The following is a 16347-nucleotide window of genomic DNA, read 5'->3' as shown; positions in this document are numbered from 1 at the left end:
ATGTTTTTATCTAATCCACGGGTCACGACATCATTGGAGATGTGGAGCCCACTTACCTTTCCACGTCAGCAATTTAAAAGAGTTTCTAACAGGAGGGACTATTTTGATGTGTACTAGGTAACGTTAAGACTATTATGTCACAAAAAAAAGATTAAGGACGAAATGTGATAATCTCGCTAACCTCAGGGACCATTTGCGATAAAAAGCCTTAAGTTTTTGGTACAAATTTTTAGACAATATTAAAAAATTTACCCTAATTCATAAATGTGTAAAATAAAATAAAAAGTTTATTAATTAATCTAATATATAACATTATTTCAATTAAGTTTAAAATGAGGTTAGGGAGTGCACTTGGATGTGGGATTGTAGTGCAATGTCTTTTTATAACTTTTTGTTATAAATTTTTAGACAACATTGAAAAATTAACTTAATTCATAACATGTGTAAAACAAAATAAAAGGTTAATTAATCCATTCTACATATTATATTATTTCAATTAAGTCTAAACTGAGGTTAACAAGTGCATCAATTAAGTTTTTTTTAAAATAGAGCCTAAACAGGCCTAAGCAGGCCAGGCCATGAGTGGACTGAGAATTTCAAACCTACGCCCATGCCCTATCCAATTCAAGAGCGAACTGGACCGAACGAGCCTAAACAACAAGCCGTAACGGGCTTTGGATCATCGAGCTACCCACTTCATCCCATTCGCCACATGCCAAATGTTGATCCCTAGTTTCATATTCATTTATAAATATTGTTCAAAACCATGAGCTATATGGTGGAAGATATGAGTTATCTTTTAGATGCGATTGGGGCCAACACGAGACCATACTCTATATCAACCTTACCTTAGCAGAGAAGGAGCAAATCTTCCTGACAATAGAGTGGACCAGAAAGGAAAGGGAATAGCTACTCCCTAATAGCAATCAAATAGTGAGGACCAAGATGACGGAATCTGTCCGGAGGCCTCCCCTGAAGAAGGATGAAAACCCGAATAGGACGTTGAGCTAGTAGCGCAGAACGGCTTGTGCCTAAGCCTAGAAGATAAGGTGGAATTGATTACCTTCCTCAAGAACAACAATGACGTGTTCGCATGGTCACTATCTGATATGTTAAGCATTGATCTGCAGATTATCTGCCATTGTGTTCACATCAACCCAGCTTGTAGATAGTATAAAAGAGACGCAACTTCCCTCCCGAGCAAGTCTCCATCATTGAAGCCGAGATTGACAAGCTCCTGCCGGTTTCATTAAAGAAGTTTCCTATGCAAAATGGTTGGCCAATGTTGTTCTGGTGGCAAAGAAAGACCAAGAAAAGTAGAGAGTCTGTGTCGACTACACCTACCTCAATAAAGCATGCCCAAAGGACAAATTTCCACTACAAAGAATTGATTAGCTTGTAGATTCAACTTCCGGCAATTTGCTGCTAAGATTCATGGACGCTTACTCCAGCTTCAGTCAAATCATAATGCATGAGGAGGACAAAGCACAAACCTCCTTCATTATTGAAAGGGTTACATATTGTTACAAAGTCATGCCATTTGGGCTGAAGCAACATATATGAGGCTAGTGAACAAAATTTTCAAAGAGCATATTGACAAGACTTTGGCAGCTTACGTAGATGACATGCTAGTCAAAGCTCCCCAACGAGTAGACCACTTTAAGAATCTTACTAAAGTATTTATCCAGCTCCGAAAATATAGCTTGAAGTTAAATTTAAGAGAGTGAACATTTGGAGTCTCATCCGGCTGATTTTTGGGATACTTAGTCAGCTAAAGAGAAGCACATCCAAATCAAATCAAGGCCATCCTCAAGATGAAGTTGCCTACCACAACAAAGAAGATACAAAGTCTAACGGGTAAAGCAGCAGCTCTTAACCAATTCCTCTCAAAATCTAACGACAAGTGTAGATAATTCTTCAGAGCTTTGAAGGAAGGACAAAGAGACAAATAGGACGTGAAATGGGAAGTCGCTTTTAAAAACTTGAAAACCTACCTCACTTTGCCTCCACTACTCTCAAAACCAGTACCATATGAAGATTTGATCATCTACCTAGCTTTGTCCAACTCAATAGTCAGCTCAGCTCTTATCCGAGAAGAGTTGGGGGCATAAACATGTTGTATTCTACAAGTCAAAAGTCTCCTCGGTGCATAAACATCTGAAAATAGAGAGACTCATTTTGTCTCTTGTAGTTTCCGCAAGAAAGTTAAAACCCTACTATCAAGCTTACTAGATAATTGTCATGATAGAATTTCGTTTGAGATCAATTCTTTACAGCGCCAACGCTTTTCAGCAATTCATGAATGAAAGTGACCAACTGGCTAAGTTCAACAAAAAGAAGATAATCAAACAAAACCAATTATTTCAAATAAGAAAGCAGATTACAAAATGCTTGAAAAGATAAAAGAATATTCGTCTACTTCGAGATTCCAGTAGGAGACCCCATGTCTGCAACCTCTTCAGCATCCATATGATCAGCCACGACTTCAGCAATTCTAGCTATCTGCTCCACGACATCTGTCGCCATCTCATCAGCCACGCCCTCCTCGGCTTTATGCTCTTCAACTACATTCTCATCGGGCGCCTGCTCTTCAGCTTCATTCATATCCATAATATTGATCTGCTCATTTTAAACAGGGAGTAAGTCAAGGCAGAGCGTCTCGATGTCTTTATCTCCAATGGCATAGCAAGGAGCAGTCCCACACATGTAGTCCAAGTAGCCCAACTTGTACGCATCAATGTCAGCCTCAGACTTGGATTGTTTAGCAGCTTTGTGGTAGACATCAACCTTGGCCAAAAGCTTGTCATAACTATGGGATAAGTTAGCATTCTTAAGCTCAAGAAGAAAATAAGCATCTTTTCGACTTTCTAGGGTGGTAGCAGAAGAGTTGAATTCACTATCCTTCTTAGCAAGGGAACTCTTCAACTAAGATATATTCTTCCTCAGTTCAGACATCTTCTTTTCATATCAGACCTCCTCGGCTAAGAGCTTGCCAGTCAGATCAACATTCTTTTTCCCCAAGTCGATGAGATGAGCAGAAAAGTAGGCAACAACAGATGAGTTCTGGATAGTCTCAATAGCAAAAACTACTCCTTTTTGAAGCAAATAAATAGCCGCTTCTTTTTGCTTCTCTAAGAAAAGACTTGAGAATGTTCCAAGTTCACTAACCTGATGGATATGATCAACTAGCTTGACACAAGCAGATGGGTTTGACAAGATGTTCGTCTTGAGTAGATTAGACACACATGTATCCCCTGCAGGGATGGACTCGTCAACCTTGGGATCAACCATTTGCATTTCTGAAGAACCCTTCACCTGAACAGATGACTCTCTTTCCTTCTTAGCCGCCACCATCCTCGCTCCAAAGGAGAGAACGGCGCTGGATTAGCTTTATGTTTAACTGCTCATGGCTCAACAACTGAATCACGATAGTTAGACAGAGAGGAATGTCAGCATCTCTTTGCCTTTCAGCAGGTGAACTGGTTCGGGAGCGGATCTTTTTACAGGGCAGATCACAATTTCTGAGCTTGTCGGTAGGAGACTTGAGCGGAACGTTCCAAACATTTCACATAACTCAACCTTCTTGCTCTCTGCGCCGACGAGATGCTTAACCCTAGCAGATGACAAGGGAACAGTTCCTACTGGAGTCTTCTTAGCAATCGAGACCTTTTTCGAGGAAGACTTGGCGACAATAGAAAAAAGTCTTGGCTTCTTTCTCAAAGAAGACACATCCCTCGCTCGTGAAGTTGCAGCTTTATGTCTTGAGGACTTTACATCATCCTTCCTATTTGATGGGGGGTTTGGTAGAACACTCCTTCTTTCCAGTAGGCAGATTATCAAAGTCTGAACCATTCTACTTCCATCTCTCGACATATTGGGCAAGGGGCATACCACCAGTTTTCTCCAGATACTCGCTCAACAGCCAGTGCCATTCATTGAACCTAGCAAGGATGTTCAGAGCCCGATCGACCTTAACCATGCCTGGCTCAAAGTCCAGTCCTTGCAGATATCATTCTTTACAAGAAGAAGACAAAAATTAGTCAGTCACACTTCAAGAAATTCAAATAAAGTGGAAGCAGATCAAACGCCAATATGACGTATCGTGACAGTAAGTGATAGGAATAAGTGCACCATCGCCAACCTAGCCTTCCAATCATCCGCTAACTTCCAGCACATCGGCATGCCATATGTGATCTCCTTGGCTGAAGTTGTCAAACAGCTTAGCATTGCATATGCGGACCTTAGCATACTTCTAGTAGCATCTCACTTCGAAGAAGTAGAAGAACTCTTGCACAGTCAAATCCAACTTGAAGAAGCAGCTCAAGTTCTCAAAGCACTTGATCACTAGGTAAACGTTTGGAGTACATTGATTTGGAGCACACTCCACGGCGCATAACACCTCCCTGAATAACCTTGACAACAGGAACGCAAAGCCCAAAGAGAAATAAAAGGGACATAAGTTGATGATTCTGGATCATTCGTATCCATACAAGGTACATCCATAGGTGTACCACAATTTGCAATAATACCTCAAAGGTTGTCCATTTAATTGTTGAAACTTCAGGTTCTCAACATTATTAGATTTTGACCTTCAGGCCAAAATCACATATTTTCATGGTATTGACATTCAAATCTCACTTTACCCCCAGAAACTATGGTCAAATCTCACTTTACCCCCTAAAAGTTAAAATGACCCAGAGTACCCTCTTGACCAAGGTTTGGTGGTTCACTTTGCCCCCCACTATTAACTCTGTTAAAAACCCTGATGTGGCACAAATAGGACCCACTTTTTTGTTGAATATATGTCACCTAAGTGCCACCTGTAAAAATAATAATAAAAAATTTTATTTAAAAATTTTAATAAATAGAAAAAAAGAAAAAAGAAAAATACATTTTATCTCTTCTCTCTCCCTCTTTCTTTCTCTCTACTTGAGTCCCGACCTCCTCCTCCACTAACCCACTTGGGGTAGCCATCACTGCCCCACTAGTTCCTCCCTTTGCTCTAACCACCTTAGCCGCCCCAAAACCCTCAAAACCACTCCTTCCAAACAGCGCTGGAGCACACCGACTCGTTATTCTGGAAGGAGTACAGGAAGACGAAGAGGTCTATGGCGTTTGCGAGAGCAACAGGGGACGACGTTTTCAACGCGATCATATGGGACATGGTGCGGTTGGGGCTGGGTTGGGGAAGGCGATGATGGAGGAGTTGGTGGCGACAGGGATATGTAATATTGCTTAGCAAGTCAATATTCATTTGATAGGTTAGTTGTAAAGATTTCTTTTCTTTGGTAAACATTAATGGTAAAGATAAGCAACAAAGCACATGCCATTATAGAAATTCTTGTGCTTCAATTTTAAGGGTTAATAATTCAAATGGTCCTCAAATTTGTACCCGGTTTACATTTTGGTCATTATACTAAATTACTCATTTAAATGGTCTATCAACTCTATATTATTCGGTCCATTGGTCCCATGTTCTAATTAACCAAATTTTAGGATTAAAATAATTTACAAATAAAAATAGGGATAAAATAAATATAAAATTAAAAAAATTGAAGAAAAAGAGAAAAACAATCATGAGACCCAAACCCTTCGATTTCTTCTCTACCATTCCCTTACAGACCTCTCTCTCCTTATGTTTTTCCCCTCTCCTCTCTGCTCTCTACGTCTTTCTCTCTCATCCCCTCTCTCTCAATTACCATAACATCAATTAAAAAGCATTGAAAAAAAACCTAACCAGGCCCCCTCCTACCCCATCCCCGACCGGCTACCACCCACTCCATCCCACCACCATACCAACCACGAAGACCCACCCACTCTCTTTCAACTCATTGGTAAACTATTACCATCAACAAGATCAAGACTACAACATCAACAAAAAATTAAAATAGTAATGGGGTGAGGATTTTTGGGTGTTTTGAGAATATTTTTTGGTGGATGAAAGGTGGTTGTTGGGTAGGGAGGAGGGTGGTGGGTGGTTGTCTTTCAACAACGAAGGGAAATCAAGGGGTAGGGGGAGAGGGTTTGGGTGGTTGTTGAGTTGGGGTTCTGGGTTCGTTGGGACCTATCTGTGGTCTGTGGAAGATTTTTTTTTTTCTTTCTCTTTTTCTGTAGTTGCTGGTTTGGGTGTAGGGTGGGGATGAGCTGGGGTTCTGGGCCTGGGGTGGAGGGTGGTTGTGGGATTCATTTGGGTGGAGGGTGGTTGTAGGATGGGTTTGGGGGTTGGAGCTTGAGGGTGGTGGTCGAGAGAGAGAGAGAGAGAGAGAGAGAGAGAGAGAGAGCTTTTTATTTCATTTTTCAATATTTTTTTATTTCATTTTTTAATATTTATTTATTTTTAACGTACGAAATGATCAATTTGCCCTCATATTTAATGGAAACATTGACAAAATGTAACGGTAGGACCAATGAACCAAATAATATAGAGTTGATGGACCATTTGAAAGAATAATTTAATTAAGGGACCAAAATGTAAATCGGATATAAGTTTGAGGACCATTTAAGTAATTAACCCAAATTTTAATTACTGAAATTCTATGCTTGAATTTTAAGCAGCAAAGCACAAACCCCAAATTGAAAGTCAAACCCATTCAAACATCATACAAATCAAGAGGGATAATACCCAAAACCATTCACGAAATCAAAACCAAGAGGGCTGGGGTGCTCCTTTTGTTTATAAATTAAACTTTGTTTTTGTTTTATGGTAAAATATTTGGAGTTTTTGCGTTCTGTTTGGTAAGCAAGAAAATTTCAACAAGAAATTGAGATTTTGGAGGTGGCTGGTTTGGTTGGGGAAGGAGTGGTTTTGAGGATTTTTGGGATGCGAAGCTAGTTAGATGGAAGGGAGGAGCTAGTGGGGAGTGGGTGGGGAAGTGATGGCTACCCCAAGTGGTTGGTGGGGGGAGGGAGTTGGGTACAAAGAAAGAAAGAGGGGTAGACAAGAGAGAAGGAGAGAGAGAAGTAATGTAATTTTATAATTTTTTTTAAATAAAATATTTTATTATTCTTTTCACATGTGGCACTTATATGGCATATATATTAATAAAAGAATAGGCTCTATTTGTGCCACATCAGCATTTTTAACATAATTTTTAACAGAGTTAACAGTGGGGGCCAAAGTGAATCACCAAACCTGGGTCAATGGGGTACCCTGAGTCACTTTAACTTTCAGAAGGTAAAGTAAAATTTAACCATAATTTCAAGGGGTGCTACAGTAAATATTAGCTGTTCACTCACAAACCTTTGACTTCACTCGAATGTTTGGCAGACAAACATCAATCATTTTCCTTCAATCAATTAGATAATAAGCTCTACCGTCTCCATTCTTGACTTTACAACATATAGTCCATTGTGAACATGTGAACATAATTACCCGCAAGCCTTTGTGGTTGAATGCAATCTACGTGGAGTGCAATATAAGGTGGAGATAGATTCTCTTTTCCAACTTCTAAATATCTTTTTATTAATTATCATGGGAATTATAGTTTATAAATAAATTCCTCCTCCTAAAATTAGGCTCCCAGAACACGAACAGAAATGGCTAGGAACCTTGTTGGTCTAGGTGTTAGTCGTAGACATGCAGATTTATTGCTTCCAAGTGCTGGTGGTGGTCTATACTTGGTTTGTATGATCCTGATGTTCCTTTCAGTAATTTCAGCTATAATACTTTCTTGTGGTACATCGTCTCGCAAGAAGAAAGACAATAGAGGTATCGATGGAGGAGACGGAGATGGAGGAGACGGAGATGGAGGAGATGGAGGAGGCAGAGTTGAAGGAGATGGAGGAGATGGCAGTGGCGGGGCACATGGCCACCATGGCCACGGGGGCGGGGCACATGGCCACCATGGCCACGGGGGCGGGGCACATGGCCACCATGGACACGGGGGCGGGGCACATGGCCACCATGGCCACTGGGGCGGGGCACATGCCCACCATGGCCACGGGGGCGGGGCACATGCCCACCATGGCCACGGGGGGGGGAGGACATGTTGGTGGCGGCCATGGAGTTTTTTAGGAAAGAGATCTTACATAGTTGTTTCATAAAGGAAGTTCAAATTTTTATATCTTTAAGAAGTTCAAGTTTATGTGAAAAAAAAAAAAGTTCTAATTTTGGTAAACAAGACATGTCATTCCCATGTAGAGTTCTCGTTAATGCTGGTATTGGATTCTAGGCTGTGTTATATTAAAGGAACTTCCTATATGTATATATGATGGTCAGGTTGTGTGTTTTTTATTAATTTTCATGGTCTCGTCATTTTCGATTTAAAATTCACTTTAACTTTCTATCAACAAAAATGCAATAATTCGTAAATTCCCATTTTGAACAGTGCTATTTTCTGCCATTTACAATTTGAGGACGATTAACAATTTCCGTCATCAAATGAATTGATAGAATGACCGTTTTTTAACCCCTCAAAGTTATATTTTGAATCATAAAAATTTGATTTGAACACACAACATGATAGGCATTTAACAGCTTGTAATAATAATGGTCTTATCACATATAAAGATTATTCAAGTAAGGGACTTGTAATTAGTGATGGATTTACAGAGGCGCAAAGAGGTGTAGCTGCACCTTCACTCGTCGGAATAAGCATTGCAAGTGCAGGAAAGTTGCCTCTCCGCTCAGTCCGCTGTGCATTTTACCTGTTCGACAAAAGGCCATTAAGAGTTCCTTTCCTTTGTTGCGCTGAGCTATGCGCTATGTGCCGAGTATATATATATATATATATATATTTTTAAAATTCCTAGCTAAAATGACTTCATTTTAGAGCAGGGAAATTATTGTAACACCCCGACTCCAAATTTAATTCCTTATTTAAATTATTTAAGTGAAATTACAAATTTACCCTTGGGGTAGGGGTATTTTGGTTATTTTCTTACCCGAAAGGAGTTTGGGGCAGTGACTAGTATTTTTGGAAAGGTCGTACTGAGATAAGTCCGTAAGCACGTAGTGGGCTTGATTCGAAGTTGAAACGAAGAAGTTACGAGCAAAACAAGTTCAGTGGCAAAATCGTAAATATTTTGACATGGGATTTTTTTATAAAAATCAGATTCTCTCTCTCTCTCTCTCTCTCTCTCTCTCTCTCTCTCTCTCTCGCTCTCTCTCTGCTGGTTCGCACAGCCCCCCAAGGCTATTACTATTCATCCGGTGGTTTTTTGGGCCACCACCTTCGCATCCGGCCACCGTTTTGGGTGGCACCGGTCCCAAAAGAACCGGGCCACTTCCCTCTTGCCATCCCGACCAACCTCAGTCGCTGGAACCACCGGTGCTGGCAGGAAATTGCATAAATCCGAGCGATTTTTGAGAGATTTTTAGGAAGCTTGTTCGGACGTTTTCGGCGACCAAATCTTGTGATCCAATATGCTTTTCCATCCTCTCAATATGATTTAGCTGATGGTTGGGTAGGATTGCATCGATTTTTAGCCTAAGTCATTCGATTTTGGATTTAGGGTTAGGCCGATTTTGGGATCTCGATTCCGGCCACTTCCGGTTAGTTTTTGGAGTAGGTCCAAGAACAAAAGTGGCTCCAAATATGGTGTTATACCTAGGGTAGGAGTTTGGAGCAGTGGTTTTGATATTTTCCGGCGAGTGTGGCGGCGCGTGGGCCAGGACAGTGAAGTGGCACCTTGTCTCGATGAGATCCTTAGGTTGTCACGAGTGCGTAGGATTTCGCGGATCTCAATTCGGACGTCGTTTGATTATCGAACGGATACCGCCTATTGCGCGTTATCCAGGTTCGATATGTTGGGACCGTTGGATGGTCTCGAATTTAATATATGTTAATCTAGGTATTTCTAGGATCGTGTAGGAATTTACGGATCGTAAATTGGAGCCCCGGATGTTCCGATTTAATAATTTAAAGTTTATGTCTATATTAACCGTCAGATCGTGCGATCGTGAGCAATCTGACCGTCCGATCTGGACCAAACTTGCAAGACAAGTGTCCTATACCTTGTAGAACCCATAGGAACTTTCGGATCGGAATTTGGAGGTCATGGGCCTTGTGGGCCCGTTTGACCAAGTGTGGATAGTTTGACCCTTGGTTGACCTTGAGTCTTCCGATGTAGTTTTACCTTCCTAGGAGGATTATAATGACCTTAGTGATAGGTCTTGAGCATTGTTGAGGCATGTTGACTAGGTTGAGATTTTTAGAGTGTTTAATTATTATTGTAGGAAACTCTCGGTCCTTATTTTTAAATGAATAGAATGGTTGCTAATGAAATTGTTAGGCATATGAATTTAATGGTTTATTGAAAACCATTTTTATAATTAATAGTTAATTTAGCATTGTTGGTAAAGTATCGGTGATGTGTAGGGTACTTGGGATGATGTTGAGGTTTATACAATATTACAGTAACTTATATATTTAAATATAGGTATAAATGTATGGAAAAAGCTTAGAATGTCAGTTTGAAGTGCTAAACGCACTACCCTAGGTACCTCCTCGGATTTTGGTTACACTATAAGTACCACCATGTATTTGTTAAGTCCCACGTGGCATAGGTTATCCTGCATGCGGACAGACCCCATACGTGGCGTTGGTAGTACCGGCGTATGGGGAGATGACGTGACAATATGATGTTGAGGTCTCGCGTGGCGTAGGTTATCCAGCGTTGAGACAGACCTTATACGTGGCATTGGTTGTACCGGCATATGGGGAGATTTTGTGATAATATGGTGAGGTCGCACGTGGCGTAGGTTATCCGGAGTGTTGACATGCCCCATACGTGGCGTTGGTTATACCGGCGTATGGGGAGATATTGTGATATTATGTGAGGTCCCACGTGGCGTAGGTTATCCGGCGTACGGACAGACCCTACACGTGGCGTTGGTTGTACTGGCGTATGGGGAGATTATTGTGATATGATGTTGAGGTCTCGTGTGGCATAGGATTTTCCGGCGTTGAGATAGACCCCATACGTGGCGTTGGATGTTCTGGCGTATGGGGAGATTTTGTGATTGTTAGGTCCCACGTGGCATAGGTTATCTAGCGTGAGGACAGACCCCATACGTGGCTTTAGATGTTCCGGCGTATGGGGGAGATTATGTGATGGTTAGGTCACACGTAGCTAGATTTTCCGGCGTGTTGACAGACCCCATACGTGGCTTTGGATGTTCCGGCGTATGGGGAGATTATGTGATTACCAGTGAGATAAATAAAGGATTGTTATGTTATATTGGGAAAGACATGTTTGTAGAAAGAACTACGTGTGCCTTGATCCCTTAGTAAGGGTACGTAGGCAGCCTAGGGTAGTGCCTAGGTGCAGCCGCATACTAAATGTTAGTCATGATGTTCTGTTGAGGTTGGTTCGGACCTTGTCGTTGGTCTTGAAATTTAGGTGAAAATGAGATGCCGTCTAGTTAGGAGGTTTAAATTTTGTACGTTTAATATTTGGGAATTTAGATGATGGAAATCGCATTTGACGTTCATAAATGTTTTTGAGTTTATATTTGCATTGTTTAGAGTTTGTTGGTAAATATTGCGAATTATTGGAAGGCTGAAGGCCGTTTATGTGAATTGCATGAAATTATATTGTGCGTGCTGCCAGTTGTGGATATAAAATGTGTTTTATGCAGGTTGAAAATTTGGGCAATGTTCAATTTACAGGGGAGACTCTGCTGAAATTTCGGCAGAAAGTCCCGGTCTTTAGTAAGTGGGCCTGGCATCGATGTGATGTCGGGAATTCCACAAGATTCGTCTCGGGTTTTGAAAAATTCGGGGCGAGTCTTGTCAATTATAAAACAAGATCTCTATTGTAGACGGAGAAGAAGGTGGAAACTCCAACAATAATGAGATTTTGCTTTTTTTTTTTTTTTTTTTTAAGTTCCTTTTTGAGAGATTCTTTTCGTCCCATCACACCAATTCTAGTCCTTATAAAACATTATCAAATTCGTAACTTTTTTTACGTCTTCAGTCTGTATTTTCAAATTTAATTGTTCCTTTTTTTCTTAATAATAAAAATTGATTCATCGATCAAATTTTGTGCCAAGAAAGAAAATATTGTATCAATAAACTTTTAACCTTTCAAAATTGCACCTCTATCGAAAAATTCTGAGAACCTATGTTCAAATCTCTTATAGGGTCTCAGATCTCTTATCTCCTCATATGGTTTGTATATTCAAAATTGTTGACGTGAATCTCCTAATTAATGAATGAGATTTATTTCTTCGATTAATTAAAGGATTTATTTTCTTATTTTATATAGTTGACAAATCATTGTATAATTAGGAGATACTATCCTAATTGGTTACTGTATCTATTTCTGTTCACCTGTTTTATGTTTGTTCCTGTGATGGTAGGGTAAAGTTCCCCATTGCCTTGAGAACCATTGATGGTCAACAAGTCAACTTTCTTTAGTATGCGAGTGTGCCACTGCTAGTAATGAAAAATCCTAGCAGACTTCTTTAAAAATAGATAACTTGCGTCCCAAGTTACTAATTTCTAAACAAACGATTGTGAATTTGGATGAGGAATATCTCCCAAGTAAGTTCTTTTCTTGCCTCAGACTGGTGAGGACTTCACAATTTTTCACAGTACATGAATGGATTCCCAAATCCAAGGTCAAAATATCATTGCTCTCCCAAAGACAGTCAGAGTGCCCTCGAAGACTTTTTTTTTAAAATCATCATAAGAGAGAGAGAGAGAGATAGAGAGAGAATGTTAGTGAGTGAATAGACTGTAAAACAAATAAAATAAATCCTCTAACTCAAAAATATTAACCGTCGTGGTAAAAGGGTAAAGACAACAGGTTATTTAAAAAACTGACGTAGTATTTAAATTAAGACGACGGTTATAAGAACACATTGTGGTAAGATAATTAAAACGTTAGTAAGATATTACCGCCATTGTGTATGCAGTCTAACGTCGGTTTTTGAAAAAAAAGGGTCATATAATTGACATGCATAGAAAAAAAAATCTTAACCAAAATGTTCATTCTTTTCCTGAAATAGTGTGCAAACCAACTACAGAAATGTTCATTCTTTTCCTGAAATAGTGTGCAAACCAACTACAGAGAGAGAGAGAGAGAGAGAGAGAGAGAGAGAGAGAGAGAGAGAGAGAGAGAGAGAGAGAGAGAGAGAGAGAGAGAGAGAGAGAGACTGTGTGTGTGTGAGAAAATGCAGAGCGAGAGAGAGAAAATGCAGAGCGAGAGAGAGAGAGAGAGAGAGAGAGAGAGAGAGAGAGAGAGAGAGAGAGAGAGAGAGAGAGACTGTGTGTGTGTGAGAAAATGCAGAGCGAGAGAGAGAAAATGCAGAGCGAGAGAGAGAGAGAGAGAGAGAGAGAGAGAGTACAAACCAACTCAGAAATTTAAATCGTCGTGGTAATTCAATCTAGACGTGTGTATGCTAAAAATACCGACGTCATATAAATTTTTAAAAGGCGGTAAATAACAACCATCGTGGTGTTTAATTTATAACAATGGTTACAAAAACGAACAACGTCTAATTGAAAAATAAAACCACTGTTTTTCAAATTCAGAACAGAGTCAGTGAGACTTACGGTTAATTTTTTGGATCACATTGGTGGATCGATTATGATGAGGAACAGAGTTCCCTCTTGTAAGATTTCATATCTTTGACCACGATTTTGAATATAAACCGTCGTGGTTTTTTACAGTTCTTGTCATTTTGTTTATATACCGATGTAGGCTCCAAAATCCAAGAAATGAATCTTAAAAGAAATACAAATTAAGACGTCGATTTACAAATAAGGTCAGAAGTATAAAGGGAATAAATACGGTGGTATATTTAACTTCACGATATGGTACACTAATATTATACGTCATTAATTGAACAAATTGACGTGGTTAGTACAAACTTTTGTGGACAGTAAAGTTATAGATACCATCATAGTACCCTGCTAAATAATAAGTCGATAAATTTATCTTTATCGTCGTGGTACATTGATTTAATATGGCACTGTTTTCTAATGTACCAACGTGGATTCCTTTGAAATTATACGACGATGACTAAGAAAAGTTGGTCGTGTTTATTTAGGAGTTAACACGGCGGTTGTTTTTGTAAACCGTCGTCTATACTTTCTATGTTGATGGATTCGTAACTGTTGTCGTTGTATTTAGGCTTAGAGTTTAACTCTGAAGAAAACCTTTTTAATAAAACGACGCTTTTTTAATATCCATTCGGATCTCCATTTTTTAGTTGTTTAAGTTATTTATTCACGACGATTTTCACTTACCGTCATCTTTTTAAACACAACGACGATTTTTTGATCTATCGTCTTTTTCTGGTCGTCTTTTTCACTTTTTGTAGCAGTGACATTTTTGAACTCTAATCAACTCTTTTCAAATCAGTGACGAAACTCTAACAAATACCATTCAAATCAATTCAGGAAATTAGTCAAACTTTATGTGGAGTTTATAGAAATCAATTGAACTCTATAAACTTAATAACTCCATTGAACTTCCTCATGCTTATGGCCCTTCTTTTATCATTTCCTTGGACACTTCATTTTCTCAGGTTCTAGAGATCAGGTCATGATGGACTAGTTAATTATTTATATATGTGGCTACAACAAAGAGGATTTTAGATCAACACATGGAGATGAACTGCCCGAAGAATGCAACAATGTTAAAGGAAAATTCAATTAGGAGAAAACAAATTGATGGGTTTTACAGATGGCTTGGAGGGATGGTGGCGATGGGAGAGGATAGGAAGAGGTTGGGGGCAACTTGGAGAAGAGGGTTGGATTAACTTCTTTGTTTTCATTTAATTTTGTAAAGGGTATTATATGAATAATGGTAGGTGGAAAGATAGGATTGTGTTTTTTCAAATTTATACGGTGGGTAGAGAACTAAGGCATGGAGGTGGAAATAGCAGCACTCTTTACTAGAATCTAATTAGTGAGGTAGTAAGCAATTAGAAACTCTTTCTAATAAATGTGAACTAAGATATCTTTTAATTCTTCCCTTTAATGAGGATTGATTACCATTAGTCTTCAGGACTAATATAGTCCCCAACTGGTCAGGACCCTAGTTTTTTTTTAATGGATTCAACGGCTGCACTTTCAGCATCCTCATCAAGAAAATGGGCAAAGGTAGTGGCTCTCAAAGTGAAAGCTTAATCAAGAAGCTAATAATAATAATGACCTGCACCTTCATCAACTTATGAATGTTCCTCTGCGTCATTGTACATCAATTGTATACAACCAGTACATATGAGTATGACCTTTCCGTGAAGAGCAAGCAAACTTCTAGGTTTTTTCCTTCAGACAACCCAAAAAAAAAAAAAAAAAAAAAAAAAAAAAAAAAAAAAAACTAATAATTACTGAATTGATAAACCCATATTGTTCAAGGCCACGCAGATGACCTTTTGAGAAAAGTACTTACAAGATCTCACTCCTATGCCTTATCAACATGCACGGCCAGATCGTACTAAGTACTTCGCCCACAAGTAGTTCTAGTGCAATTTGTTTGTTGATCCCAATGTACAACTTGGGTAATATATTTATGTTCCTTTTAAAGAACGCCTAAGTCCTTGGAACCGAGAGTTGAATTCTTGACGTAGGTGTAGAGGATTGTTCTTGTTGCCTGACCGAAGAGGAGGACAACGAAAGAGAAAGCATTGATTCGAAATCTTTCCTCCTTTCTTGGCTATCATTTACCACGCTGCCATTGCTAAAATCGTGACTTAAACTTAACTGTAAATTGGGTACCCATGTCTTATGTAACATCTTCATGTTGGGGCCAACTTTTGGTTGAAACATTTCTCCATTTATGCATTGAAGTTTTTGAACCTGCGTATAAAAATGAATCTTGAATATGTATAGCCAGTAAAAATGTTACAAATAATTATATGACTGAAGCAAAAGTGGTTACCTCAAGCTGAGATAAGGCACTACTACAAAAAGTGAAAAAGACGACCAGAAAACAACGACGGTCTAAGTGAAAACCGTCGTGGTTTATAAAAAGACGACGGTTCTAAAAACACCGTCGTGTAATACAACCTTAGACAACTAAAAAATGGAGTTTCAAATGGCTGTTCAAAAACAACGACGTACATAATTAAACAACCGACGTCTATTTGAAACAGATTTCCTCAGTGTAAAATCAATGCCAACAAAGAACGGCAGAAGTTATGAATCGACCGACGTAGAAAGTAAAGACGACGATTTCAATAAAAACTGCCGTTTTTACTCATAAAATAACACGACGAGGTTTTCGTATAAGACGCCGTATAATTACAAACAAATCCACGGCTTTAAAATACAAAATATCGCCGTATTAAATTAATTTACAACGACGGAAAATATAAATATATCGACGTCATTCTCGTATAGTTCTACTACGTTATCTTTAAATCGTACAATAAAATTTATCGTCGTATTT

The 16347-nt window shown here is 39.2% G+C and overlaps 1 protein-coding gene across 1 annotated transcript in view; it reads right to left on the bottom strand.

Moving 5' to 3' along the window:
* Positions 9145-16347, bottom strand: part of LOC18782555 — a 23848-nt gene continuing 16645 nt past the window's right edge. The window contains exon 7 of the mRNA XM_020559888.1: positions 9145-9272. Within this exon, the coding sequence (XP_020415477.1) occupies positions 9145-9272 (128 nt within the window). The remainder of the gene's footprint in view (positions 9273-16347) is intronic.

The sequence above is a fragment of the Prunus persica genome, chromosome G3, assembly GCF_000346465.2.
Source record: "Prunus persica cultivar Lovell chromosome G3, Prunus_persica_NCBIv2, whole genome shotgun sequence".
Classification (NCBI taxonomy): domain Eukaryota; kingdom Viridiplantae; phylum Streptophyta; class Magnoliopsida; order Rosales; family Rosaceae; genus Prunus; species Prunus persica.
Note: the sequence above shows the minus strand (reverse complement) of the source record. Positions and strands in the feature narration are given on the sequence as shown.